Source organism: Penicillium soppii, assembly GCF_028829465.1.
Source record: "Penicillium soppii strain IBT 18220 chromosome Unknown utg000001l, whole genome shotgun sequence".
NCBI classification, from domain to species: Eukaryota; Fungi; Ascomycota; class Eurotiomycetes; order Eurotiales; family Aspergillaceae; genus Penicillium; species Penicillium soppii.
In genome coordinates, this window is record NW_026643231.1 from 1,150,153 (window position 1) to 1,162,969 (window position 12,817).

Here is a 12,817-nt window from a genome sequence, read left to right on the forward strand (position 1 = left end):
AATAGCGATCCTATTGTTTTAATAACACTAAAAGATGTGTATAGTCTACATGTTCGAATCCGAAGAGGGTGAAGCTTGCTGCAAAGAACACAACAATTACTCTTCGCATGACAAGCAAAGCTCATTCTTCTTCTCTCTTCATCAGCGAGAAGAACAAAGTGGCAGGCGGCTACGTCAGTGACTTCTCCCAATGGGGTCTTACAAACGAACTCGTTGCGCTGCCTACCATCAGTGCCCCTGGTGGATTCATGCTGTCAACACACCCTCTAGCCCTGGGTGGCTACGCAGTTGAGTCCGGCACCTCCATGGCAACACCTTACTTCGCCGGCTGCATTGCTCTCCTCTTCGAAGCCCGCGGAAAGATCTCATCCTCAACCGTCCAGTCCCTCTTCGCAACAAACTCGAACCCCAATGTCTTCCACGACGGTGTCTCAGCTTATCCGTGGCTCGACTCTGTCGCCCAACAAGGCGCCGGTCTGATCAACGCATACGACGCTGTCCACGCAAAGACCGTCCTGAACGTAAGCAGCATCAGCTTCAACGACACCGAATATCTCACCCCGACCTCCTTTAGCCTCAAGAACACCGGCTCACAGGACGTGACCTACACCATCGACCAAGTGGGCAGTGGAACAGTCTACACGCTTGCCAACGACGGCACCACGATCCCCGTTTTCTTCGACGCAGGCGACTTCATGGAGACAACCGCCACCTACGCCTCGCTGAGCTTCAGCTCCAAGCGCGTGGTTGTTTCACCGGGACAGACGGCTGTTGTGCGAGTCTCCGCTGCGCCACCCAAGGGCTTGAACGCCAGCCGGATTCCTATCTACAGCGGATACGTGACTCTGAACGGAACGAACGGCGATTCTCTGTCAATCCCATACTTGGGCGCCGCAACTTCCATGCGCAACGTCACCATTCTGGATACCAAGCATGGCGACAACGTCCTGAAGTCCTCGGTCAGCAGCAAGCCCGTGACTGCAGGCCAGGTGTTCACTTTTGCTGGACCTCATGGCGCTGAGACTAACACTAGCTACCCGGTCTTCGATCTGCTTCTCTCCATGGGAACGCGTCTTCTAGAAATCGACGCTAAGTCGAGCAATGGAACTGTTCTAGGCTCTATTGCCCAATTCCCTCAGGAGTTCAAGAGTCGCTCTGCGACTGGTGCTTCTGGTGTCGAATGGCAAGGCTATATGGCTGACGGTTCCAATGTTCCTGCTGGCTCTTACTCTCTGCGTGTCAGAGCTCTGAAGATCTTTGGAGACCCTGCCAAGAATTCTGATTATGATGTTGTGGAGACGCCTTGGTTCAAGGTTCGCTATGTTGAGGGTGGTCTCACTCCCCATCGTTTGTAATTTTTTTCACCAATACAAGGTGACCACAAGACAGTGCATGTATAATATAGAGATGTTTTGATCATGACTACCAATCCAAGTCATAGATTGACAGAACATGCCCGATCTGTGTGATAGCTATTGAATTCACCTTGCATCCATGGACTAGTCAAAGGTCCGCCAGCCCTAGAAGGAGCAGCAACCCACGCTATTACGACTTCTATCACTGTGCTGAACTTCCCTCGGCGATCAAAGAGAGGAACGATGCAGACATGCAAAGGAGCCCAAGGCCTACCATACAAACTTGATGTAGTCGATACGAATACAGTCTACTGGGAAATATGAACAGCATAACATGTTGTTGAATTGTAAAAAGAAAATACAGAAAATCATGAACCACGCCGAAACACACGAACAAAGGAAAAAGACCATCACTATCATAATATGGGTACACGTGGAAACCACGACCATGCGAAAATACCGAAACCAAAAACATAATAAGAAATCACCGAACCATCTAGCCAGAGCACATGAGACAATCCTCCTTGTTCTCAATGCTGCATTGCAGAACAGCGTCGGAGTAGATATCAACCTCGGTTTTAGCATCGGCATCCTTAGGCTCGACCTCGGCCGGGACCTCAGCAGGGACAGCAGCTTCAACAACAACAGTGCGAGGAGCCTCCTGGATGGGGACAACAGAAGCGGGGACAGCCTCGGCGCGAGGAACAGCGGAGTAGGAAGCAGCGGCGTTGCCACCGACACGCTTCTTCGAGCGAGCGACATTGGTGTCCTCGACCTTAAGCTGCTCCTGGTCGACGGTGAACTGGATAGGGGCAGAAGCGGCCATGGTACGGAGGTAGTACATTCCAGTCTTGAGACCCATCTTCCAGCCGGCGAAGTGCATACTGGTGAGCTTGCCCATGGTAGGCTCCTTCAAGTGGATGTTGAGGGATTGAGACTGATCAATGAAGGCACCACGGTCAGCAGCCATCTGCAAGATGTTACGCTGGGAAATTTCCCAGACGGTCTTGTAAAGGGCCTTAATGTCGGCGGGGATGTTGGGAATGTTCTGGACGGAACCGCCGTCGGCGATGATGCGGTTCTTCATGTTGTCGGACCACAGACCGAGGTCGACGAGATCCTTGAGAAGCCAAGGGTTGACGACCTGGAACTCACCAGCCAGGACACGGCGGGAGTAAATGTTCGAGGTGTAGGGCTCGAAGCACTCGTTGAAGCCGAGGATCTGACTGGTGCTGGCTGTGGGCATGGGGGCAACGAGGAGACTGTTGCGGACACCGTGCTCGGCGATCTTGGCCTTGAGGGAGGCCCAGTCCCAGAGGTCGGTGGGGGTGCGGTCCCACATGTCGTACTGCAAGATGCCCTGCGAGACGGGAGATCCGGGGTAGGTCTCGTAGGTGCCGAGCTTCTTGGCGAGATCGCACGAGGCAGTGAGAGCACCGTGGTAGATGGTCTCGAAGATCTGGATGTTCAGCTGCCTGGCCTCGGGGGAATCGAAAGGCAGACGCAGAGCCAGGAAGGCATCGGCAAGACCGTTGACACCGAGAGCGATAGGACGGTGACGGAAGTTGCTCTTCTTTGCCTCAGGGACAGGGTAGTAGTTGACTTCGATGATCTTGTTCAAGTTGTGAACGAGAACTTGGACAACCTCGTGGAGCCTGCCGAAGTCAAACTCGCCACGGGCAGCATCAACGTAGGTGGGCAGGGCCAGGGAGGCCAAGTTGCAAACTGCCACCTCATCAGGGGCACTGTACTCGATGATCTCAGTGCACAGGTTGGAGCTGCGGATGGTGCCAAGGTTCTTCTGGTTGCTCTTCCTGTTGCAGGCATCCTTGTACAGCATGAACGGGTTACCAGTCTCAGTTTGGGCCTCCAGAATGGCGTACCAGAGCTTCTGAGCCTTGATGGTCTTGCGACCACGGCCCTCGCGCTCGTATTTCTCGTAGAGTGCCTCGAACTCGTCACCATAGACATCGGCCATGCCGGGAGCTTCGTGGGGACAGAAGAGGGTCCAGTCACCGTTCTGCTCAACACGCTTCATGAACAGATCGGGGGTCCACAAGGCATAGAAGAGATCGCGGGCACGAACTTCCTCCTTTCCGTGGTTCTTGCGGAGGTCGAGGAACTCGAACACATCGGCGTGCCACGGCTCAAGGTAGATGGCGAACGCACCAGGGCGCTTGTTACCACCCTGGTCGACGTATCGAGCGGTGTTGTTGTACACACGCAGCATAGGAACAATACCGTTGGAAGAACCGTTAGTTCCACCGATGTAAGAGCCGGTAGCACGGATGCGGTGGACGTTCAGACCGATACCACCAGCGGTCTTAGAGATCATGGCACAAGTCTTGAGAGTATCGTAGATACCCTCGATGCTGTCTGCACTCATATCGACCAAGAAGCAAGAAGCAAGCTGGGGCGAAGGAGTAGCGGCGTTGAAGAGGGTAGGGGATGCGTGTGTGAAGTACTTCTGGGACATCAAGTGGTAGGTCTCAATGGCCTTCTCGATATCTTCACCGTGAATTCCAACGGCAACACGCATCAGCAGGTGCTGAGGACGCTCGGCAACGGCACCGTTGATACGGAGAAGATATGAACGCTCCAGCGTCTTGAAACCGAAGAAGTTGTAGTTGAAATCGCGGTCGTACACGATGGCGGAGTTGAGCTCCTCGGCATGCTTCATGACAATCTCATAATGTTGCTTCGAGATCATGGGAGCAGCCTTGTTGTTCTTGGGGTTGACATAGTGGTAGAGATCAGAAATGACCATGGAAAATTGCTTTTTTGTCTGCTTGTGGAGGTTGGAAACGGCGATACGGGCAGCCAGGATAGCGTAGTCAGGGTGTGTGACGGTCATGTAGGCCGCAGTCTCGGCAGCCTGAAATTTTGTCGTCAGTGGCTGTCAAACAGAGGGACGAAGCACTGAAGTCAACATACCAAGTTATCCAACTCAATGGTACCGACACCCTGGTAGACACCAGAGATAACCTTCTGAGTGATAGCAGCAGCATCGACGTGCTCGGGATCAAGGCCGTAACAGAGCCTCGAGACACGTGCGGTAATTTTGTCGAACTGCACGCGTTCTTTGCGTCCATCTGTTTGTTCTTGCGTCAGCCTTTGATCAAACGTATGTGGCAAGACAAATTCTTTGGCAAGATGCATAGATCAAAGCACAAGCTATTGTGCCTCTCCGATGGTGTAGCAAAGTAGTGACTTACCTCTCTTGTAGACGAACATTTTGGATAGCGAGGTAGGGGGTTGAAAAGGGGAGAACAAAAAGTATGAACGGGGGTATCAGGTATTAAGATCACAGGTAACAGAATTGAGGTAGTATTAGAGGGGTATAGCACAGATGAATGCAAGAAAGATTCCCGAAGAGGGGTGTGAGAAGAAGAAAAGACCAGAGGGGCAGGAATCTTTGGTTGCCGAGCAGACGCGTTGCCAGGTCCCTCGCGTTGCCCGCGTTTTTTCTTAGCTTACCAACCGGATCCACTCCCCGGGCCAGTTTCTTTTGCCATTCTGCTGCGCAGAAAACTGTACATTTAACCACTTCTAGTTAGTGTGTCTGTGGAATTGAGATTAGCGTGGGGTAACTAGTGTACAATTGGGAAGGCGGTAGGAGTGACAAAAGAGGCGGTGAGTCTCGACCTGCAGGCGCGTATTGTCACGTGAACACGTGCGCATCGATAATCAATCGGCTCACGGCAATAGCATCGGAAGGATCACCGCCGAGCGGCCTCAAGTATTCCGGACTCGGATGATCTTATTTGTTTGTTTGTGGTTGTGTTTGTGTTTGACAATTTCGGACTGAATTTCTTCTGCTGGTCAACATCGTATACAACACAGATGCGGCTTGATCGCAGCCCTTGCTGCATCGCCGTGCATCAATGCGATAGATCTACGAATCAAGTGGCCAGATGGTGCAAGATGACCTCAAGAACATCATGATACAGGCATTGACCCTCCAACATGAAATGTGAGGTCAAGTCAAAGCATAGCAGGTTCTTTCGAGGGTGACGGTTGATAGGGTCAAAAATTTCCTACATCTATTGGAAGCTGAAGGGCGCAGAAATCAATGAGATTTTGGCAACTAAATAATAAGATCCAGGGACACAGGTATCGGTATGAGACGAGCAAACATATTAAAGAAGTCAAACCAGATCCCGGAATAGCGAATCAAATCAGATCGAAAGCAGCGATATCAGGGCCAATAATGTATGATTGCATCGATATTCGCATTTGAATGCCTTCAGAGCTTCTTACAGCAAGGCGGCAGCGCCCATGAAAACCGCAGCAAAGAGGGTGGTGACACCAAACTGGCGGTCGGACGAAGCAGCGTTGAAGGTCGAGGTAGGGGACGAAGCGCTACCAGAGGCAGAGCCAGTGCCAGTGTGAGAGCCAGCCGAGCCAGAACCAGAGGCAGAGCCGGAGGTGCCAGTGGCTTGAGCAGAGGAACCAGTCTGTGTAGCAGAGAGGCCGGACGAGGCAGCGGTAACGAAGCCGGAGGAAGTAGCAGCGCCCGAGGTGCCGGTAGCGGTTGACTTCTCGGTAGCGCTGGAAACCTCTGCAGAGATGATCATGATAAGTATCCGAGTAAATGATGTAACGAGATCGAGTGTCAATTCTTACCAACTTTGTGACCGAGCTGGGCGCAGTTGTTGGCGAAGAACTTCAGGGAAGCATCGCTGTCGGCACAGTTCTTGGAGATCTGGGACTGAATCTTGCTGGCGTCGGTGCCACAGATAGCCTTGGAGTCGGCAGGGTTGTCGGTGCCGCTGAGGGGGTTGGTTAATTATGGAACTTGCCGAACATTCCTCAACTCCTTCCATTCCTTCGAACTTACCCGATGATCTTGAGAACGCAGGCGGGGGTTTGGACATTGTTGCTAGCCGCGGCTGCGACGTTGGCGAGGGCCATGACGGCCACGGCGAGGATGGACTTGTTGAACAACATGGTGATTGAGGTTGAGATTTGATGGAAGGATTGGACAGATCGCACAGCGAATCAAGGTGCTTAAAGAGAGTGGGTTAAAGAGCGTAAAGTGAAAGACAAAGAGTGACGGAGTTGGGAAAGTTGATGAAGGTCTAAACCAAAGAAAAACAACGGAAGGAACTCGGGCGGTTTGGGTTCCCCAATTTCGGAAGCCGCGATGGGGTTCCAGTGGCACAGGGTCTGTAATATTACCTACCTACGTATTAGACCCTTTTTGGCAAGTACTTTTTTGCCTGATCTCGACATTAAATTAACTTTACAATACCTGTCATATTCATATACATTGTATTTTACCCCTAAGGCTTGTCACACCAATTTCCCCAAAGTGGAATAGCGTCAGGGACTTGTCCCCCAGATACTGACTGAACATGCTGAACATGTTGTACATGGAACAACGAAATCCATAGTCGAAGTAAATTGTATGTGACACAAGAGCTACACAAGAACTTAATTATGTATATATATATATATATATATTTCATCTCAAGGGCGGTATTAGGAAGATTTGAGGAGATTGTGGTGAGACTGGGACTTATTTTTTTATGTCTTGGATATATGGAGCCAGAAGGGGGGAAATTAGATATTGAACAGTCTCTCAAGATACTATTCCTACATAAGATGGCACCTTGTTACTCTAAAAAGAGATGTAAAAAGAGATATAAAGGAATAAAATTTTGATACGAAGGCTGAACGTCCAGTCTGTTTGGTCTAGTAAATAATAACGGACAGTGATTGGGTAAGAAATATGAGTCTAGGAAATACTGTTTTGAATTTCGAGACTCTATTTCTAAGTCTACTTTCTTCTACTACGGCAATGGCCGATGTCAATTGCGTGTGAAGATAGCATCCAAAGTTGATGGTTCCACGGTAATCTCTACAAATTTATAGATGCCTAAAGGGGACGCGTAGCTTCCCAACCTTGAGCAAGCACGAATGATATCAAGCATATAATATTGACGAAATTCGAAGATCGTACATGTCACAAAGCAGCCAAGCCACCCGTGGACATCACCTCTCCCAGACCGGGTCAAAGATACTAGAAACAACCTCCTGAACCGGCAACCGACAATCAACAATCTCCTTCCCATTGACCAAATCATTCTCCCTGGCCCTCTTATCCGCCTCGATCTCATCCCTTGCAATCCCCGCAATAACATGTCTAGCAACCAATCTCTTCCTCGCAACCTCAAAATCAACATCCACGAACCAGAGCTCATCCATCAACGCAGCAGCTGTGTTCCAAGGCTCCTTGTCCAAGCTCAAATAATTCCCCTCGAAGAACAAGACCCGACATTCAGCTGGAATGGCGATATCACCATCAACAGGATCCTTGACGGCGTGGTCGAAACTCGGAGCGTGGAGAGATCCAGTCTGGTTGGTTATTGGTGTCCGTAAGGCCCGAACAAGAGATAGGAATTTCTCTCCGTCGAATGTGAATGCTGCGCCGCGACGGGCTATCGCGAATGCCGGGTCTGGCATTGCTGCTAGCTGTGCGCGCGTGAGGTGGTAGCCGTCCATTGGGAGGGCGCTTGCTATAGGTGTAGGTGAGGTTGGGTTTTCTGAGGCGTAGATCTTGTTGATTCGGCTTGCGAGCATGTTTGCGAGGCCGGTTTTACCGCTGCCTGGGATGCCGCTGATTGCTATCATCAGGCGCGCGTCATCTGCTGTTGAGCAGAATTTTGCTGGAGGGCTGTTAGCTTTGGTTTTGACGCGTGTTCATGGAGGCTAAGGGTGAGGCTTCGGGTTTCGGTTTCATGAAGGCCCTGTCTGAGGTTTGGTTTATGTAGATGCGATACGATGTGATGCTTACCCCAGGTCTTGTTAACTAGGTGCTCTACCTGTCGATCCATGGCTGGTGCGACGCTCGTGGTCACGGTTGGCTCTGGTGCGCGTGACAGCGAATTGGATAGGTCTGAAGTGAAGTGAGAGGAAGATTCCTCTGGCTAATTGAGTTCTTGTGACTGTTGGTGGATTCGGAGGTATCTTGTGGTTGCGCAAAGTCTTGTAGTACAGAGTGTTTTGAGTGTCACGGGTGTCCGTTGCAATTGCGCACGTCAATTGTCCAGCGGATTTTTCGTTTGGTAGTAATTGTTGTCTTTTGGAGTTGTCTGCAACAATCAATTTCCTGATAACGATTTCGCGGGGCTTTGATTGAGTGGGGACTGCTGTACTCCGAGGCACCGAGGCATACGTCACTGTACCAGTCGCCGCAAAAATGTGTATACAAGCATTTCTTCGTGAATTGCAAGAGCTTCGAGTTATAACATATACAGTATCGGAATTTAGGAACATAACACTGGGCCAAATATATTGAGAAAACTTCCAAAAGCACTAAAGGATTGATTCTCAAGAGAGTAATGGGATATACTGGAAGAAGGTTGATGATGAGCTTGATTGGCCAACGAATTCACTATCCTTTGCCGTTGTCCCCTTTTGTTCAATGCAAGATACATGTCAGTCAACAGTACTAAATCAACAAATATGGATACAATAGAAGAAGGCCAATGCAACGCCTGAAATTGGTGGTGCAACCGGTGCAACACAGCCACGAAATAATTGAGCCCATGAAGAAAGATGTCAGAGATGATTCCAATCAACGCCCCCGAAGTCGCATCCCGATTAAAAAAAAATAGTCCAAAAGTCAAAAAATAGTCCAAAAAAAAAGAAAAAGGCCAGAGAGAACGCCATTACCATTAGTCGTGCTGTTCAGATTCATCAAAAGCTGTGCTCATGCTCAATGGCCGCCTGATCGGGAAGGGCCTTCAGTATCAGTGGAATCCATGCTAGCATTAAGACCACGATGAAGTGTGCGTGTAAGACCCACTGCCGCCCACAAATCGTCAGGAATGTCCTCACGGCGGGCAAGTCGATCCAGGATGACCTGCATCTGTTGAATTTCATCGCTTTGCCGGCGCTGGTCGGAAAGAGAGAGTGGGATTGGGAGGAGAGGAGGATGAACACTCAAAGTCGAGTTACGATCTTGGAAACGTCGAAGTGCCATAGCCCCGCCTGGGCCCATGAATGAGTGGTAGTTGGCAGGCGTATCGTCATCATCCGAAGAAGAGAAGTCGCAGGGGTTGAGGTGATCCGGATAGGGGTCAAGCACCGCATGTGCACGAGGGGCATGTCTATAACCCAACGCCGGGGGAGGGGAAGGTCTGGAAGCCGCAGAAGCTGAGGTCGAAGCGAAGGAAGTATCGGTCGAGGGAAGGTTGGCATCGGGGGTGATGGTCGACAACAAAGTTTCCCACGCATCAGCATCACCTTCGTATAAGGTTGGGCTGCGCTCGCGGTCACCCAGTCCATCCATGGCACCATCTGTGCCGGGCCCCCGATTTTGAGCATGAGAACTGGCGGACCGGTATTGGCGTACGTCCGGCGGCATGCTGGACTGCATCAAGGCGGCGTCATCGCCATGACTGTCGGTGCGAAGCAAAGGCGGAAGGCGAACGCTGCTGGAACGAGTAGCATTGGTATGGTATGCGAGAGCAGGGGCGAAACTGGGGGCGAATGAGCCGGTAATCGGGTTGATAGGTTCATAGCGATCGAGGAGATCTGTCAAGGCTTGATCGCGAGTACTCCTGTTCTGTCGGCTGGGGGCGTCCAATGCTCGGTGCATATGCACACGCGGAGGATGGGGAACCCGACCAAACGCCTCACGTCGACTTTGTTCCAAAGTCATTCCATCTTCACTGATGCCATTGGCCAAAATAGGAGACCGAGCAGGGGTTCGATCCGCACTTGCACTGGGGTTTAACGTAGTACCAGAAGTGCCGCCTCGGAGTTCATTGATTATTTGTGAGTGAAATGAAGATAGAACACCGGAGCGACGCGCTCGATAAGCACGTCCTCGGCGACCGATGGACGAGCGCGCAGCAGCGGAAGAGTCCTTTTCGATTGCAGTTTTGTTTGCCGTGGGAGGCTCACGCCACATCCTGTATTGATTAGATTGGCATAACGTGATGCAGTGGCGCATGCGACACGTCCAAGGAGCAGATGACTTACGGAATTCCCATTCTGATTTTGATGCGAAACAACTGGAAATACTGATAGTAAGGCAAGTAATGACAAACACAAAATGATTAAGAAAGTAGAACGCGACTAGGTGCGATAGCGCCGTTGTGGGGATGGACAGATGGAGACGGGGAGATTGGGGAATTTTCCAGGAGATTGGAGCCTGAGGCGTGAACGAATACGGCAAGTTTTAGCCGTAGGTCGGTAACCGCCTTGATCACCGCCTTATTATAGATTCGAGTGTTTCCCTTTGTAAAGTTTCATGTGAAAACACACACATGTATAGATAAAAAGAACATGTACAAGGTATATTGGAATCGACCAGTAGAAGAGAGGGGCAGAGGGCGAGGTTGTGCGAAAAGAAGTTCAAATTTCATCTTACAACGGTAGGAGCTGCAAGGTACTTCTGCCAGAAGAACGGCATATTTCCAAAAGGCCGCTAAACTCTTCTGTGATCAGTCACGTGTGCTCACCCGTAATCGTAAGCCTTAGGATCAACAATAGCCACATCTTTAGCTCTATTCTGTTTCCATCGTTAACTATGCAGCCTTGAAGCTCACTGTCACTCTTCGATTGATGTTGTCCTGACCATGTCATATTGACCATACACTTACATTACCTGTTATCTGGAAAAATGATCGAACTAGGATTGAGCCGGGTCGCAAGTCTGCTTCAGCAGACTCCGCTCACATGGAAGGCCATTCACATTGCTGGAACCAATGGCAAAGGCTCTATCAGCGCCTACCTATCTCATCTGCTATCTACCGGCGGAGTGCGTTGTGGAAGATTCACTTCCCCGCATTTGATCGATCGATGGGACTGCATTACAATCGGAGAGAAGGTGGTTCAGGAATCACTGTTTCGACAAATTGAAGACAAAGTCAAACTACGAGACCAAACACTAGGTATCGGAGCCTCCGAATTCGAGCTATTGACCGCAACGGCCTTCGAGATATTCAACCACGAGCGTGTCGAAGTGGGCGTCGTTGAGGTGGGAATGGGAGGGCGTCTTGATGCTACCAATGTCTTGAATAATGTTCTTGTGTCGGTAATATCAAAGATTGGGATGGATCACCAAGCTTTCCTTGGATCCACGATCGGGGAGATCGCGCGTGAAAAAGCGGGGATCCTGAAGCCTGGAGTTCCTTGCGTAGTGGACAACACAAATGATGCAGAAGTGATCGAAACTGTGAAGAGTCATATCCAGGAATTGGGGATTAATTCATCATTTGTCTCTCCTGTGCAGTGTGCCGAGCTTGCGCCTTTCTTTAAGGATTTGGATCTAGAGCCCCACCAACAGCAGAATATGTGCTGTGCCGTGTCCGCCCTCAACCTTGCCCTACCCCAGTTGAAACCTCAAATGGGGACTGCGGATGTTTTCTCGCTACTCCCACGTCTTGCCGATGTGAGATGGCCAGGCCGTTTGCAAAATCTTAGCCTTCGCCCTCTCATTGATCGCACAGCCCCTATTTTACTTGATGGTGCTCACAATGCGCAGTCTGCTGAAGTTCTCGGCAAGTATGTTGACCGCAGGATGCGTTCTCTAGAAAAACCTGTTACCTGGGTCGTTGCTGCGTCGAGTGGAAAAGACCTGGCTGGAGTCTTTGGCTCCATTATCCGCCCCCAGGACCGTGTAGCCACCACAGAGTTTGGTCCCGTCGATGGGATGCCCTGGGTGCAGTCAACCGATGCAGCAGAGCTTGCCTCTTCCATTCAGTCTATCCAAGATCTTAGAGAGGTGCAGAGTTTCGGAGGCGATTTACTCTCTGCTATCCGATGGGCCAGCGGTGAGGCCCAAGGAGGGCCTCTTGTCATCGCTGGGAGCTTGTATCTGGTCTCTGATGTGCTGCGCCTGCTCCGCGAGTCCCAAAAGTGATACCCTTTATAGATTGACTCTATGTTCACGATCTATAAAATTGTAAATAGACGAACACTTTATGTCAAAAATACAACTTTCCATTGTTTTTTTTCGATCTATAGTTGATTCTCTGCTATATCAGGGCTATGCATCAAAATCTAATATAAATTATCAATAGTAGAAAGATCTAAGGTAATATGACCATAGGGCTGATCGGCGATGCGATTGTCCAGCACAGCCGCGGCGGGTGGAGCACGAAAGTTCAAAACAACCATTTCGTTGCGGTCATCTCCCTTCACGCTTTATTGTCGCCTTTAGTGAATTGATAGTCAGCTGAATTGCTCATGGTAATTATCTGATAATCTTGCATGCGCCTCGATTCAACGTGGAAACGGCTCTCCAGGGCGTGAGAGCTGAATCCCTCCTGTAATGTCCGCTTGGTGAGATCCTGATCCCCAACATTCGTTTTGGAACGGTTCCAGTCCATCGTCGTTTGCGCTTTGATAAAATCAGCTTATTTAACGACATTCAGCTAGGACCTGCGGACATGACCTCTGAGACCGTTGCTATTAGCACTTGCCTCCTTCCCTAGCTTCCACCC

The 12,817-nt window shown here is 50.3% G+C and overlaps 7 protein-coding genes across 7 annotated transcripts; 2 read left to right on the plus strand and 5 right to left on the minus strand.

Annotated features, from left to right (window-relative positions):
• Positions 1 to 107: 107 nt before the first annotated feature.
• On the plus strand, positions 108 to 1,355 carry N7529_000430 (uncharacterized protein; the record flags this gene model as incomplete). Its single annotated transcript, XM_057235961.1, has 1 exon — positions 108 to 1,355. The coding sequence occupies one exon, from the start codon at positions 108 to 110 to the stop codon at positions 1,353 to 1,355; it is 1,248 nt and encodes a 415-aa protein (XP_057102764.1).
• A 496-nt stretch (positions 1,356 to 1,851) lies between these two features.
• On the minus strand, positions 1,852 to 4,589 carry N7529_000431 (ribonucleotide-diphosphate reductase subunit RNR1; the record flags this gene model as incomplete). The annotated part of the gene is made up of 3 exons (XM_057235962.1): positions 1,852 to 4,230; positions 4,290 to 4,447; positions 4,571 to 4,589. 3 exons carry the CDS (start codon positions 4,587 to 4,589, stop codon positions 1,852 to 1,854), a joined length of 2,556 nt encoding a protein of 851 aa, XP_057102765.1.
• Positions 4,590 to 5,611: 1,022 nt separating this feature from the next.
• On the minus strand, positions 5,612 to 6,305 carry N7529_000432 (putative GPI anchored cell wall protein; the record flags this gene model as incomplete). The annotated part of the gene is made up of 3 exons (XM_057235963.1): positions 5,612 to 5,916; positions 5,982 to 6,127; positions 6,196 to 6,305. The coding sequence occupies 3 exons, from the start codon at positions 6,303 to 6,305 to the stop codon at positions 5,612 to 5,614; spliced, it is 561 nt and encodes a 186-aa protein (XP_057102766.1).
• A 1,047-nt stretch (positions 6,306 to 7,352) lies between these two features.
• On the minus strand, positions 7,353 to 8,194 carry N7529_000433 (kinase-related protein; the record flags this gene model as incomplete). The annotated part of the gene is made up of 2 exons (XM_057235964.1): positions 7,353 to 8,026; positions 8,155 to 8,194. 2 exons carry the CDS (start codon positions 8,192 to 8,194, stop codon positions 7,353 to 7,355), a joined length of 714 nt encoding a protein of 237 aa, XP_057102767.1.
• An 884-nt stretch (positions 8,195 to 9,078) lies between these two features.
• Positions 9,079 to 10,278, minus strand: N7529_000434 (uncharacterized protein; the record flags this gene model as incomplete). The annotated part of the gene is made up of 1 exon (XM_057235965.1): positions 9,079 to 10,278. The coding sequence occupies one exon, from the start codon at positions 10,276 to 10,278 to the stop codon at positions 9,079 to 9,081; it is 1,200 nt and encodes a 399-aa protein (XP_057102768.1).
• Positions 10,279 to 10,992: 714 nt separating this feature from the next.
• On the plus strand, positions 10,993 to 12,234 carry N7529_000435 (dihydrofolate synthase; the record flags this gene model as incomplete). Its single annotated transcript, XM_057235966.1, has 1 exon — positions 10,993 to 12,234. One exon carries the CDS (start codon positions 10,993 to 10,995, stop codon positions 12,232 to 12,234), a length of 1,242 nt encoding a protein of 413 aa, XP_057102769.1.
• A 277-nt stretch (positions 12,235 to 12,511) lies between these two features.
• N7529_000436 (uncharacterized protein) lies at positions 12,512 to 12,703 on the minus strand (the record flags this gene model as incomplete). The annotated part of the gene is made up of 1 exon (XM_057235967.1): positions 12,512 to 12,703. The coding sequence occupies one exon, from the start codon at positions 12,701 to 12,703 to the stop codon at positions 12,512 to 12,514; it is 192 nt and encodes a 63-aa protein (XP_057102770.1).
• Between the last annotated feature and the right edge of the window lie 114 nt (positions 12,704 to 12,817).